The sequence below is a fragment of the Cinclus cinclus genome, chromosome 14 (genome assembly GCF_963662255.1).
Source record: "Cinclus cinclus chromosome 14, bCinCin1.1, whole genome shotgun sequence".
In the NCBI taxonomy this organism is placed as follows: domain Eukaryota; kingdom Metazoa; phylum Chordata; class Aves; order Passeriformes; family Cinclidae; genus Cinclus; species Cinclus cinclus.
Genome location: NC_085059.1, coordinates 839,981 through 854,599, shown reverse-complemented (window position 1 = coordinate 854,599; position 14,619 = coordinate 839,981). Strand labels below are relative to the sequence as shown.

The 14,619-nt window shown below is 43.6% G+C and overlaps 1 protein-coding gene across 5 annotated transcripts in view; it reads right to left on the bottom strand.

Moving 5' to 3' along the window:
* The window catches only part of KCNIP1 (potassium voltage-gated channel interacting protein 1), a 213,641-nt gene that overhangs the window by 135,168 nt on the left and 63,854 nt on the right, over positions 1-14,619 (bottom strand). For 2 of the 5 annotated variants that reach the window (XM_062501901.1, XM_062501902.1), the window contains exon 1: positions 13,945-14,005. The exons of 1 other annotated variant lie outside the window; for it this stretch is intronic. In XM_062501901.1, the coding sequence (XP_062357885.1) occupies positions 13,945-14,005 (61 nt within the window). Of the gene's footprint in view, positions 1-11,656; positions 11,671-13,944; positions 14,006-14,619 lie in introns of those variants that run through there. 2 more of the 5 variants (XM_062501903.1, XM_062501900.1) reach the window with 2 other exon arrangements.

Here is a 14,619-nt window from a genome sequence, read left to right as displayed (position 1 = left end):
GCACTGACACCCCAGAGAGTTCCTCACCTCTGGTTCATGAGGCAGAGCACTAAGAATAAGGCAGCATCAGTAATGAGAAAAGCAAAAGGCTTACCAAAGGGGTCACTTTCTCCTCCAAGTCAAAACAAAACCTCAGAGCAGTAGCACAATACTTTATTGATTTTAATATTTTATTAGGGATGATCCAAAAGCTCACACTGACTGCTCTGGCACCTGTCATACCTGCTTGCATGCTCTTGCAGCCTCCTTTGACAGAAGCAAATTGTTCCCCCAGCTTTTCTTGACCACGCTGATGAACCTTTGGATTCCCTTCACCATCTTGATAACACTATCTGCTTTCCATTATTTTTTATTTTTGTTTATGCATTTTCTTTTAATATATTGATACCAAATAACTCTTCCCTTGACTAAGATTGAGGAACATGCAGAAACAAGCAGAAACATGTTGATACTAGAAATTAATGCCATTTTTAACAGAAAAAAGTTTTGCTTCTTCCATGGAGTAATTTTGCACATATCCACAGAAAAATACTAAACTGGCTTGCGAGGCACTTTTTTGTTATACCGTGTTTAAACTTACAAACACATATCAACCCCAGTGAGGCAATCTTGAGTGTCCTAGGAAGAAATTAATATCATACCTAAGAAAACATACATGTGGGCTCCTGACACTGGCTTCTATACCCATATTCAGAGAGGTGAAGTTCTTCTGTCATGAATGTTCATGACCTGTTCCTCAATCTGTCCTAACCTCTCATTGTATTCCTTAAGATTATACCAGTCCACTCTGAGGACATACAGGGCTGTAATTTATGCTGGAACTTCCTGGCCAGCTTCTCAGTCATCTCAGTCCTAGTCCCCACCAGTGGCTTCCTGAAACAGGTTTGTGCTGGGCATGACAGTGAGGGAGTGAAAAAAAAGCATTTTTCCAAGGGAAAAACCCTCATTCACTTTTATCTTCTTTTTTTTTAGCTTGTCCCTTAGGGTTCAGAAGTGGTTGTCCTAGTTTAAAAGACAGGTGTTTGCTAAGGCAAGTAGAAGCCTCCCTTTGAACTGAAAAATGTGATCCTTCCTTCCTACAGATTATTATGATTTTGAAATTAAGGGAGCTCTCAGGCAAAGATATGGGGGTAGGAATAACAGTTCCTTACTAGTATATCTAGCAAGACAAACAAGAACAACAACAGCTATGAAATTACCCACAAACAGACCAGTAACTCAGTCCCAGTCCCTTTCTGGCTGCAGGCACCTTTTCCCTGAGCTGCAGTTCCCGGTGCTGGGGGCGGGCAGGTCCTGCAGAGCCGCAGGAGGGCTGGGGGTGATGGCAGCGCTGTCCCAGGGGGAGAGAGAGATGGAGAGAGCCCTCCCCTCACGGTGTGGGTCCTGGTGTTCAGCAGAGTGCTGGATGGTGGCAGGTTACAGTGAGAAGGCAGCAGGGCAGGGTCTGACAGCAGTGAGGATGGCTCCTGGAGCTGGGATGGCAGGGATGGGTCTGAGGCAGCCATCGTCCTTCTTGTCCGAACTCCGTGGGGGAAATGGGCTGAGCCAGAGCCTTCTGTCTCCTCTTCTGGCTGTTTGAATCTCTCGGGGTTTCCCTCTTTTCTCTCCTCCCCCTTACCTGTTGACTGGGCCCTGGTGGCATCTTAGCATGACAATGGGGAAAATTCCACAGAGGGGAAAAAGCGAAAGAACCAACCCCCAACAGTGGTGAAACAGCGGGAATAGACCATGATACAAAGTGAAGTAAGACTGGGACTAGACTTGGGGCTTTTTCTTGAGAGACCTTTAAAAAGAAAACGTTCATCTTTTGAAGGCTTAGTGTCTTGAGTTCGGGCAAAATCTAATCTTCTTATTTGAAAAGATGAAAAGAGAAAGTGTAATACTCCAAGACAGGATGAGTACTTCTGAGCCTGGGTCGCTGTAAACTTCTCAGTATTAATCATTCCTATTTCTGCCATGGTTGACTAAAGGGAAAGGAAAAAGCTACAAACTGGGACAAATATTAAAACCATTTGTCACCACAAAGGGTATATTACAGACAGACAACATCCCTGGATGAAGGCAATAAAGATTTTTGAAACAAACAAAAAACTTCCTGTTCACTTTATAATTTTATGACGTTAATTCAATAATCCTTCTCGATAAACTAAGTGGCGCAGGTTCCAAGCAGCACAGGAATGGTTTTCTGAACCAGATGTGCAATGACTTCACCAAATTCACAGTGGTACCAGGGCACTCAGTTCACCCCAGGATCCCAAGGCCATTAGGAGTAGGTATGCCTCAGGCAATGCTGTTGCTTTGCTTAAGATGAAACTATGTATGCATTCGTAGTTTGGCAAGGAACAAGAGAGGATGTGTGCCCATACATCCTGTCCTTTGGGATGTCTACAGCACACTGCTCACAGCGCTGCTATGGACCCGTGTACAGGAGAATTGAGTTAGAATCTAGGACACAGTCTGCAGTGTATACCAGAACTATTACTTAACCATTGGCAATGATTGTATTTGGCACAAACCACACATGAACACAACACAACAGCTGCAGGTACAACACCTCCACACAGGCCCAAAAGCAGCAGGAAATCCCAACGGTTTTTGGCATGTCTGCCCATAGAGCAAACTGCATCCCAGCTGTGCCCATGCCTGCAACAATGAGATGAGGAGCACACCTGGCAACACAGGAGCCCAGAGCATGTGGAGGGCAAGGAGAACACAGCAGGACTGAGAGCTCTGCAAGGAGATGTGAATGAGTTCAAAGAGGCCGGGCAGGAGCCCTGTCAGTGTCCTCTTGCAGAAGATGGTTAGATACTGAGCAAGTTCCAAAGAGATTTTGTTTGGTGATTTAATGGCTTCTCTTTAACACAATTTTCCCAGGCAAAACTGCTACAGGCTTATGCAGGGAATCTACTAAACACTCACCCTCTGGAAGCACTTACCAGACACTTTGGAAAAGCAGCAGCACCAAACTCCTCTGGCTTCTACAGGACCTGGTGAATGCAAGAGGTGCAGTTGGAAAGTTCCTCCAAGGAACACCAACCTGCACTTCACACATGCCTGCATCACAGCTGCCTTTAGCAGCCACAATCTCACTGCTGAACTTCACTCTGAATATCTACTGCTGCTGGATTTAATTGCTCCAATCCAACAGTTGACTGAATTATTTGCTTCTTACTTGTCAAAACAGTGGTTCCCTCCCACTTTTCTAGGACAAAACAATCCAAACTGTTGCTGCTGATAATAAAGCTAATATTTACAGGTAATTACCAAAAATATTTTAAGTTGTGTAAATACCTTAGTAAAAGATGACATTTACAGATAAATTTACAACACAAGATGTGAGTCACAACAGACAAAATTCCTCAGAGAGCTGATATCTACAGATATTTAAATCACTGTGTAAGTTATATAGACACTGCATATGCAGAATCTCTTTTAGCTGATGTGATGATTTTCATGTGGGAGCAAATGGATACACACAGAGTAATGCTGTATTCCTCTTCAACCCTGTACAGGTGCCAAGGCTGATGTTGGGTGACTTATTATCCCACACAATTGCTAGAAATCTTTCAGAAGACAGTACCAGTTTGTGGTGGCCACACTATTTTTTCTTCTGGAAATGAAATGTGTCTTTCTGACCACTACCTTTCATGGAAAAACACATTTAGGATTCAAAAGGTTTCAGTCAAGAGTAAATTTGGATTCTCCTTTTAGTTCTATTTTCCACCAGGGAAAGGATAGATCAAAACATGTTTTGTGTTTCACACAAAGTACAATATCAGCTGTAATAAAAAATACATTATCTCCAAATTTTCATCATATTTGTTAAAGTTTCTATATCTTGTCACACTTTTTTTTGTGATCTGTGTTAATACTTCAAAAGTACAAACCCCTGTCCTACTTCTGCCTGCCACCCTTGCACAGAAAGACATGTCCTATCTGGCTTTAAAGGAACCTGTGGAGGCTGCTCAAGAGGAAGCTCTTAAAGTACATTTCTACTCAGAGTCCAAAGAGCACACCACCCATTGTTATACAAGCCTCTCCCTTGCTTCCAATGCCTATATATTCCAACAACTCAGAAAAAACAGGTATGTGGAGGTTTTCCACAGTTCGGAACATCAATCTCTGCCCAAGCTGCTCTGGCACTGGTGGGTGAGACAACCTTGGCCAGCCCACCCTGAACCCGCACTGCCACTCCTGGCATGGGTTGCTCCCACCAAGGGGAGCAAGAGCCTGAGAATTTACCTTATGGTCATCTGCTCACTGCCCTCCTGCATTACCCAAGTGTGCAACTCCAGAATAAATAGGAAGGGGCTCCATGGAGAGCCATGTTGGCAACAAAGCCAGCCCAAAACTTTCCAGGCTGAATTAAACTCAACAAGATTTGTTAAATTCCTGCATAATTAGTTCATGGCTTCAGACTTTCCTCCCGGAGTCAGAGGATGCTGTAGGGTAATGCTTTTCTAATAGCCCTCATGCCCTAATGTAGCTTTGTCTCCACTTGTCTGCAACCTGTCTAATTCTGTATGCACAAGAGTGCAAATGAGTCCTTCTGTCAGCTCCTATGTTAAAATACTGGTTAAAACAAATTGCATCTTACAGGCATTCAGCTCCAGACAAGGACATGCCTTAAGTACCTGGGGTGCTAGTATCACAGTTTGGGGTCATATTTGACACTCAAAGTGAAGCATGTAAACCAGTGTGCCAATTCAATTACACTGGCTTATTAGGATTAGTAGGCAACAATCCTCTCTGCACTGACACAAAAGTTTCCTGCTTACCAGTTTTAATTTTCATGCATTGCTCCCAGTTCAAATGGCAACATGGTCAACAAGTCCTTTGAACTGCATGGATTAGGAATGCAAAGGGGTGCTGATGCTCCCCACTGCACCACAAGACTCACCTGCATGGGATAAAAGAGTTTCCCTAAGGGAAATTGTCCTTTTCCACAGATGTTTGCTCCCAATATTTTGGAGCTGGAGAGCTAACAGCATCATCCTTTACATGGCTGTGTGAACCCCACAGGGAGGAACCTTCAGCTCATATACTTTGAGGTGCTAAATCAGAGGCCTTGCTGAGGTTTCAGCTGGTTATCAAAAAAATCCATGGGGCCGATGTGCAAGATCAGTCACTGGAATAGAGCAACAGCAGCCTGGAAAAAAATACATCCGAGCTTGGCCCTGAGCTGTAGGCAGCAAAGTTAGAACAGTTGTCAAAACATTTGAGCTGTGCTTCTGAAACCATGCTCTAACTAGGTAAATCTTGTGAATGTAACTTGTTTCATCCATATTTTCCTGCATCTAAATTTGACAGGCAGAAACATTTATTTTGTCAGAGCACTAAAAGCCCCTGATGTTCAGCACTGATCTCTGGCAGGCTGTAATTCAGCTCCCCCCTTCCAGTGACACTCTCCTGTTCCACTAAGGAGCCTTCCTTACAATGCCGTGGTCTCACAGGTTTCCTAGAAACCTGCCTCCAGCAGCACACACATCCTCACAGCCTTGTTCTCCATTAGCTGTTCTCAGCCACAATACAAAATGTGCTGTGCCTGCTGGCTTTTACAGACTGTAGCACTGGACATCTACAGAAATTTTGGGCACTTCCCAACCAGCCACCTACATAACAAGTTTGGGAGACAAGGGTTTTTGTGTAGCAAGAGAAAAGCAAACACTGGTGTGTGTGAAGAGCTATGGTTGTTGAATATGTCAAGAAAGTAATGTTTGGATTGAGGAAACCCAAACAGAGGCAGCAGAGCTATACCAGGAAAGAATGGCTCTATTATCCTTTTCATGTCTTCCTTAAAACACCCTGGTACCAGAGCCAGGCCAGCTCCCCTCCTACCTGCAAGTACCATCTTAACCCCCCGGGCAACTCTGCTGCCCTATGCCTGCCTGCTAGCACACAGCCCTCCTTTGCCTCCTGCAGACCCACTAACCATGAACCTCTAATCAATCATACTGTGCTTTTTTCAAACTCTTCAAAGTCACTCTGCCCTGAACAGTGCTGGCAGAAGTAAGGTAGAGATGAACCAGCCACTATCTGTATCCTTTTCAGTCTGGACAAACATCACCTGACAGTGACAGCCACAAACACAGACTGCCGATATTTGGACACAGCTGCCTTCACTTTTGACTTGCCTATTTTGAAAACATGCAATGCAGTTACCACTTTTAATATTTTTTTTTATTTCTTAAGTACAATCCATCTTATAATAACAGTTACTCCTCTTTTCTCTAGCATCTCAAAAAAATAAAAGGAGAAAAATTAAATACCATGCTTGAAATACTAAATATAGTTTGGAAAAAAATGCTGCTGTGCTACCATACAGCTGTTACCTGCATTTCCTAGTTGGTACCCAAGGCCATTGGGCCCCTTTCTGCAGGGATGGTATGAGGTGCCTAGAGCATTCTTCACCTGCTGGAAAATGCCTCTCCAAGAAATGCAGAAGGTTCTTACCTTATAGTCATGGTGTGAGCAGCAACAGGATACAGACACCCTGAGCAGATACTCAAACTTTCCCCATCTCTGTGCCATGACATTCTATAGGTAATGCTTTTGAATAAGAAATGCAACACTTGACATAATCACCCAGTTCTGTCACCCACTGCAAGGAAGTCACACACATTCACATCTAAAACTACAAAAAACCACTATCCAATTCATTTAGCTTGGAAAGTTTCAGGGAATAATTACAATAATGATTTTGAATACTAAAACATTTCAGTTAGAAAAAAATCCACGTTCAAAAAAATTTGTAAATCTTCAGTCTTTTAAACAAAGCTTAAATAAATATGAAAATAAACTATTTGACCAGGGGTTCGTAAGCAAATATATAAAAGACCTTTATTTTCCTCTCATATTTGACTAAAATCAGAATGACTTAATAATTTGCCTTGGTTTACCTTACCCTGTTTTTTACTTCAACATTTTCTTAAAAAATGTACAACCCTTACTGACTCTCATTTATATATTCGGTGACATTAGTAACTGCAAACCTAGGAATTGCCAAAAACTTCTGCAGTGTATTAAGTTCTAAGCTATTCACATCTACTGCATCAAATATTTTCAGTTGCAAAAAATCCAACTGCACCCCAGTTCAAACATCATTCCAAAGCCCATTCCAAACATCAAATATCCAGTAATTCACACTGGAAGAGGTAGTGATGACAAACACTGGAATATCACCAAGGCTGAAAGTTAAAAGTTAGAAAGTATTTTCTGATTTACTCCTTTGAATTATTGGGGAAAAAAATGAAACTTCAAAGCGCTGGCCTGCAGAGCTGAAGTTTCTGATCTCCTCTTTTCCTTGTGGTAGGATTTCATGGCTCTGTGTGAACATGCTGCATGCACAGAGGCACACAATACCTGTACCCACGGCCAGGAAATCTGCTAACATGTAGGCTAATGCAACATAGAACACTCTGTAGCGTACTTTCCTCCATCCATTTTATTTTATGCCAAACCTCCAAGCCGTGTCTGACTGCAGCGTTTTAGGCAGGAGCTGCATGCCTGTGGGAAGCAATCGGGGACATACATAGCTTATTTTAGTTTTATCATTGCAATCCAATCTTAAGACCAGCTATTTGAGATCACCCTGCCTCACTGCCAGGAGTCACTTGAAGGCAAAGCAAGAAATTTAGAGCTAGCAACTGTATGGGAGCTAAAGAAATTTTGGCTGAAAGATGGAGAAGTGAGGAATGGAAGCAGTCATGAGTCTGTAAGACCTGGCTGGAAGTTGGTCACTTCTAACTTCATACTCAGGTGAACTCTGGTTGGCGGGGCACAGGGAAGCCAGGGGCAACCAGCTCCCTCACCTCTGAGCCACTCAGCACAGATGCATCAGCCACATGGCCAGGGTCTTTGGCTGCTGTGACACCAAGCAGCCTCCCGCACACCTCTCTGCACCTTTAGAGAAACCAAAATGCTTCATGCAAAGAGGCATGTTCTGGCAAGCACTTATTGGTCACCACAATTTTTCCAATTATCTTCTGATTTGAGTGCTTAGATCAAACAGTTTTGTTGCCAAGTACTGTTCTGTACACTGTCTACAAAGGTAATTCCCTTGAAAAACCTGCCTGTGAAATCCTCAGTTTTCAGTGCAGGCAGGTAACCATGGACTTGACCTGCTGGGCTGTATTAGATAATGATCAGACAAGACTAGGGAGAGAAAGTGAAGTGTCAGTGCCAAATATCGGCTCTTGGGCACAGCCAGGAGAAACCAAGTAAGCCATTTCTTCCATCCTCTCAAGCACCTGCTCAGGTGGAACAACAGCAAGAACAACACTGTCCTTGTTCTAGAAAGAAAACAGGTAAGTACTAATCTTCTCTCTGTTAAGAAAACACCCAGAGCACAGTCTGAGTCTTTAGAACACATGCATTTTTTCACAATAGTGGCAAGCTATCAAGTTTCTTTGAGGAGCAGAAAGAAACAAGAAGAAGGAGAGCTTTCCAAGTTGTTGGTTTTTTGCTACAGCATGTACTGGGCAAAGTACATAACGAGGCAGCTTCCCTGCTCAAATATATCTCCATTCCATGGCTGTACTAAAGCTGAAAAGGGCCTGTCCCTTGAAACTACTGAATCACTTTTTCCCCTTATGAGCAGAGAAGCAGGTTTTTCTAGCACAGGGAACTGAAAGGGCAGAGTCATGACCCAGCAACCTTAAGAGCTCAGGGAAATCTGATGTTCTTATGAAGCCTGTGAAGTCAAGCAGAGTTGGTTTCCTGGTAAGTAAACTATTTTTTGTTTTCATACAGCTGGTCAAGCACAAAATCTGATAATTTTGGACAATAAGCCATTTCAAAAGAAAGCCTAGAAATTACTTGCTATAAAAATCACACAACTGACATTTTAAGCAAAGTTAATTTCTGACATTAGCTTGTTGGGGATTGGTTCTTTTCCTTTTCCCTCTGTGGAATTTTCCCCATTGCCATGCTAAGATACCTGTTGACTGGCCCTGGTGACAAGGGTGAGGAGAGAAAAGAGGGAAACCCCGTGAGATTCAAACAGACAGAAGGGGAGAAGGAAGGCTCAGGCTCAGCCCATTTCCCCCGTGGAGTTCGGACAAGAAGGACGATCGCTGCCTCAGACCCATCCCTGCCATCCCAGCTCCAGGAGCCATCCTCACTGCTGTCAGACCCTGCCCTGCTGCCTTCTCACTGTAACCTGCCACCATCCAGCACTCTGCTGAGCACCAGGACCCACACCGTGAGCGGAGAGCTCTCTCTATCTCTCTCTCTCTCTCCCCGGGACAGCTCTGCCATCACCCCCAGCCCTCCTGCAGCTCTGCGGGACCTGCCCGCCCCCAGCACCGGGAACTGCAGCTCAGGGAAAAGGTGCCTGCAGCCAGAAAGGGACTGGGACTGAGTTACTGTTCTGTTTGTGGCTAATTTCATAGCTGTTGTTCTTGTTTGTCTTGCTAGATATACTAGTAAAGAACTGCTATTCCTACCCCCATATCTTTGCCTGAGAGCTCCCTTAATTTCAAAATTATAATAATTTGTAGGAAGGAAGGATCACATTTTTCAGTTCAAATGGAGACTTCTTCCTTTCTTAGCAAATACCTGTCTTTCAAACTAGAACATAGCTCTAGCAAAATTAAACAACTCAACCAGACTCCTCTCACTAGTTTAGGTTTGGGTGGTCTTTGATCAAAACATGGTTACTCATATTTAAGAAACTCAAATTACCAACTGAGAATGGTGCTGCTTGCTGTTGCTTTCAGGGTCAGAGCCTGTAGGTCAAATCCAAACAAGATTCAGGTATTGAGAAATATTCAAGTTATATTTCACTTTCACTGAGGGAGGTAGGGGTGAGGGCACATTTAGAGAACAAAAGAACTTGGGGTAGAGAAAGCAGTACTAGAAATTCATAACTAGAAATTCCTTCTGCTTTAGCAATCTGCTAATCCAAATGTTTCCATGGCAAATACGGAAACGGCTGATTCTAGCCACAAATTTGGTCATGATTGGATGCAGTCTGTAAAAACATTAAAAAAAATATCTGCATCTAGTTGAAATCAGAAGCATTTGTGTATGCATCATATGCTGTTCTGGCCCTCTGCTTTTTAGTGCTGTGGTTTTGATAGGGTTTTCCCCCCTCATTTATTGATTTATTGCTTATGTTTGCAGGAGACTATGCAAGCAGCTTGATAGTCTCAAGCCCCTCTCTACCATCTGTCCAAGCACCAACAACTAATGCACTAAAGAGAGGACCAAACAGTCAGCTTTGTTGGCGTTTGGTTCATAATGAGCTTTGAATATTACTTCCTGATGCCAATACTTCAAGTCCTTGTATCTTTAGGATTTTAAAAGTGACAGTAATCCCAGAACCAGAGGGTAGATAAGGTTGGATGGGACCTCCAGTTCCCTCTTCAAGGCAGGGTTAACTGCAGCTCAAGACAGTATTCACTTGGGTTTTGAGTACCTCCAAACTTGCAGACTCCACAGCCTCTCTGTGGAGTCTCTTCCAGTGTTCAGTCACCCTAATAGTAATTTTTTTTTCCTTATGCTCAAGTGAAATTTCTTTTATTTCAGTTTGTGCCCCTTGCCACTTGGCCAGCCCCTGGGCACCAGAAGGATGAGCCTGTTTCCATCACCTCTGCTCCCCCCTACCTCAGGTATTTCTACACCCTGATTAAGATTTTCCTGAGCCTCCTCTGCTGCAGGCTGGACAATCCCAGCTCTCTCAACTTCTGTATGTCAAATGCTCCAATTGTTTCATATTTGTCAGGGTCCCTCATCTGACTCAGCTTAGTAGGTCCTCATCTCTTCCATCCTGGGGAGTCTAGCATCAGACACAGCACTGTGGATGTCTCACCACAGAAGAGGAGCTGTCTCTCAGTCTCCTAGAGAAGTTCTGCCAAGCACAGCCCAGCAGACCACCAGGCACCTTTGCTGCTGGTTCACTGTCAGCTTGTCCCCAGGACCTTAGCCAGTTTCCACCAGCATCCCAGGAGTGCTGGTCTGACATACAAGCGGAGTGAACAATAGTGGAAAGAGGTATTAGCTTTCAGTAGGTCAACTCAGAATGCTGGAAAAGGCAGACAAGAATCTCAACAGGAAACAATTCTTAATGAAATGTACAAATAGTCAGTGGAACTGTCCCAAGCCACTCCAAAAGCAAACAGCACAAAACTCACCGACTGTCTGGGGACACTTCAGTGAACAGGGAAAGCTTCTGCAACTTTACTGATAAGATTGCAAGCCTAAGAAGCAAAAATCTTTATCCTACAAGACAGAGCACATGAGTCCTAACCTACCAACACAAAATGCCCAATTATATTGGATTAAGCTTTCACATTTGAGGAAAGGAAATTATGTCCTCCTGTACAAATGCACAGTGCTGTCCTCTCTCAGAGACAAGGGCTCATACTTGATAGACCACTGCTCTCCACTTGACAATTTCTGTCACTCCCGCCTTTAATGATTCAGGATCCCCATTTTCATTAGAACAAGGAATTTAATCTTGTGTTCTTGAACAGTGCTAATATGTCCTCTCCAGCCTTGCTGCTCACAGCTGGAATAACCAAACCAGCCCCCAGTTCCACTGCCAAGACCTCAGCCACAAGCAGGACACGAGGGCGAGCGGCACAGGCAGAGCTACGTTGTGCTGAAGCTGGAAGGGTTCACCATAGGCCACAAACACCCAGTCTGCCCTGACCCACCATGCACTTCCTGGTATTAACTCATCTCTGGAACCTTCTCACTTTAGACATGACCAGTTTATTTTACCTTTTATTGAAACAAGGCCTGTTTTTTGCTTTTACTTTATTACACCAGAGAATCAGAGCTTCAGACACTGGTGTGAGCTTGCTCTACTTGCAGAAGCACATACCAGCATGAGAGAGCATCTGCAGAGGTGTGTATCTACCCCTGTTACAACTATTTCTCCAGGCCCCTGTATTACCCCTGTGGCACCCAGGCACCACTAGCCAGCTGCTCTCTGGCAGAGAAGCCCCCACATCGAGCTGCACCAACAGCCACACAGCAAACACTGGGACAAATGACCCTTTCTCTCTGCTCAACACTTGGGCAGGCACAGCCAGAGTCCTGGGGCCAATTTTGGACTCTCCAGACTAAGACAGACTTGAATATGCTAGAGCATGGTCTGGCAGAGGCCATCAAGACAGTTGAGGACTGGAGGAGATGCTGAGGGAACATGTGGGCAGCACCAAGGAGTCAGTCCATTATGTAGTGGTGATTGACTATTTAACTCACAGACAAAGAGCAATTTCAGATTGTATTCAAGCTCAGTACACACCAGTGTTTCATTGCTCACAAGGTGAAGGGCTAGCAGTTAGTGTAAAACACACCAGCACACCACACAGATAACACATCAGAGCCAAGAGGACATAACTCTGGAAACACAGGTTTTGATAAATACAGCTGAACCACCACTGCCAGCACACATCAGCAAGATCAAATTCCATTGTAAAGGTAAAAATGTGTGTGTGACCATATCCTGGATTTTTACTGTAGGTGACCTCCAACAAAAAGTAATGGCTTGCATCCATTAGAGTGCAGAGCAAATCACAAGACAACAAAGTCACAGAAAATGGATATGTTCAGCCACAAATTATCTACATTTAGTGGAAATCAGTTCCTAGGTTCCTGGCAGGTGGAAAAGACACCCCTTGGTGTCACAGCAGCAACCATGTCCAGCACATCCTGTTCAGTTCTTATGTACTGCAGTGCCTAAACACAAGACTCCCAGCTTCAGGTGTCACTCAGTACTTAGACAGTTACACAGTTATTCTTATATTTCAAGTAATAACATACATGTCCCAAACAACTGCAGTCATGAGGGCATTGCAATAACACAGAAAGGTGAACTGTAAACCATGTACAACATTCTAACATAAAACATCACCCCATAAGTATCAGGACCACAGACTTTTGCTCACAAACTTGCCACAAACAAATCTCCTCACAGCCCTTGCCCACTTGTCTTTTGCATGATTAATTGGTGTTTGATATTTCCTAGGATGGTTTTCAACTTAAATTTCAAGAAAATCCATACCACCTTGCAGTTCAAAAGCATATATCTGAACTGAGCAACAGATCCAGTGGAAATGGAGACCTCGCTAGAAATACCAAGGGACTGTAAAATGCAGAGGTTCTGGCAGGGAATATCTCTAAATAGCACAAACATTGCTGAAGTTACAGTTTTTCCTTTTGTTTTCTAAACAGTATTCATTCTGTAAGGTATGGATGTGCCCCTGACAGTGCTTTCAACTTTCTGCTCAGCAACACCCTGGAATTTTTGAATTAACCCTAAAGAAAACTGAGCAAAGCTCAAACAAATATTACACAAACCAGACCTCCTGAAAAACCAGCATTTATAGGCAATATTTATGGATTTAAGGATTAAAATACCTGGAATTGCTGCCTACTTTCTAATTTTTCATGATCTTCTGCTTCTCTCCTTCTTTACAAAAACATCCTATTTTTTCCCCTCTTGCTAATCTTTATAAAGCACACATCATTAGTACTGCACGCTTGGTGCTTGATTACTGAATATGCAACACTGACTCTAACAATTCTTCCTAAGACAGAATCACAAAGGTATTGGGAAGAATTTGCTGTATATCTACATTTTATTCCCTCTTGAAAGGGTTTTTACAGCATGGGATCTGGAAATAAACAAGTCTCTTCTGCAAGTGCTATGCATATGAAGCCACTGATTTTCTCCTCCACATGCATGCCTGCATGAAGGATTACAGTATTTCAGATTCTTTTCAACCCCCAAGCCCCTCCATGGCAATTTCCTCATGCCCACATTTTCTCCACCACCTAGCATTCCACTCTCCTCTGCAAATTACCCCTCACAAAAACATTGCCAGGTTACTTGCAAGTGGCACATGTTCATTTTCTCCTCCCTTCCCCATGCAAATATCTCCCACAGTGAATAAACCAAAGAAACAGGAAAAGCATAACTGGAGGTCTTACCTTTTGATGGTCTTCTTTGTTTCGTTTGTAGAGAAGAGAATGTACCCATGACAGCACCCATTGCAAAAGCTACCCCTGAGTTTTTGGGGAGGATTTATTTTGCCCAGGATTTTTTTTTATCCTTCTTACCCCACCCCTCCACTGGCAGTGAACAAAATCTATGTGAAATACCCCCAAGAAAAAAGCAAAACAGAGGAAGTCCAGACCAGAAAGAAAAGAACGAAGGAGGAGGGAAAAAGCAAAGCACTGCAGCTCAGCATTCAGCAAGCATTAAGCTTTGAGGGCTTTTTTTTTAAGTCAACACACATGCACTGACTCACAGCCGGCTGCACTGTTATTATTCAGAACAGCTCCCCATCAAAATTTAAATGCTAGGTAGATTCCCTCAGACCAGAGCTGGCAGCAGATGCATCAAAATATTTACTGGAGCAAAGCCACATAAACACACAGGCTAATTCTTCCTCCCATTCCCTTATGGATCCAACCAGCAGCCTGTAGGTCTAGCGAGGGAGCATCAGTGCAGCTCTTCCAGTGAATACTGAACTGGAGTCCCGTAGACACGCTAAGGGTCTCAGGGGGAAGCCAGGGCTTTGGGCTGGATACCAACTCAGAATGAATGGAAGTCTTCTGAGTGGGAAGCAATAGTGAGCAAAGCATCTAAGCCCCAGCTGCATG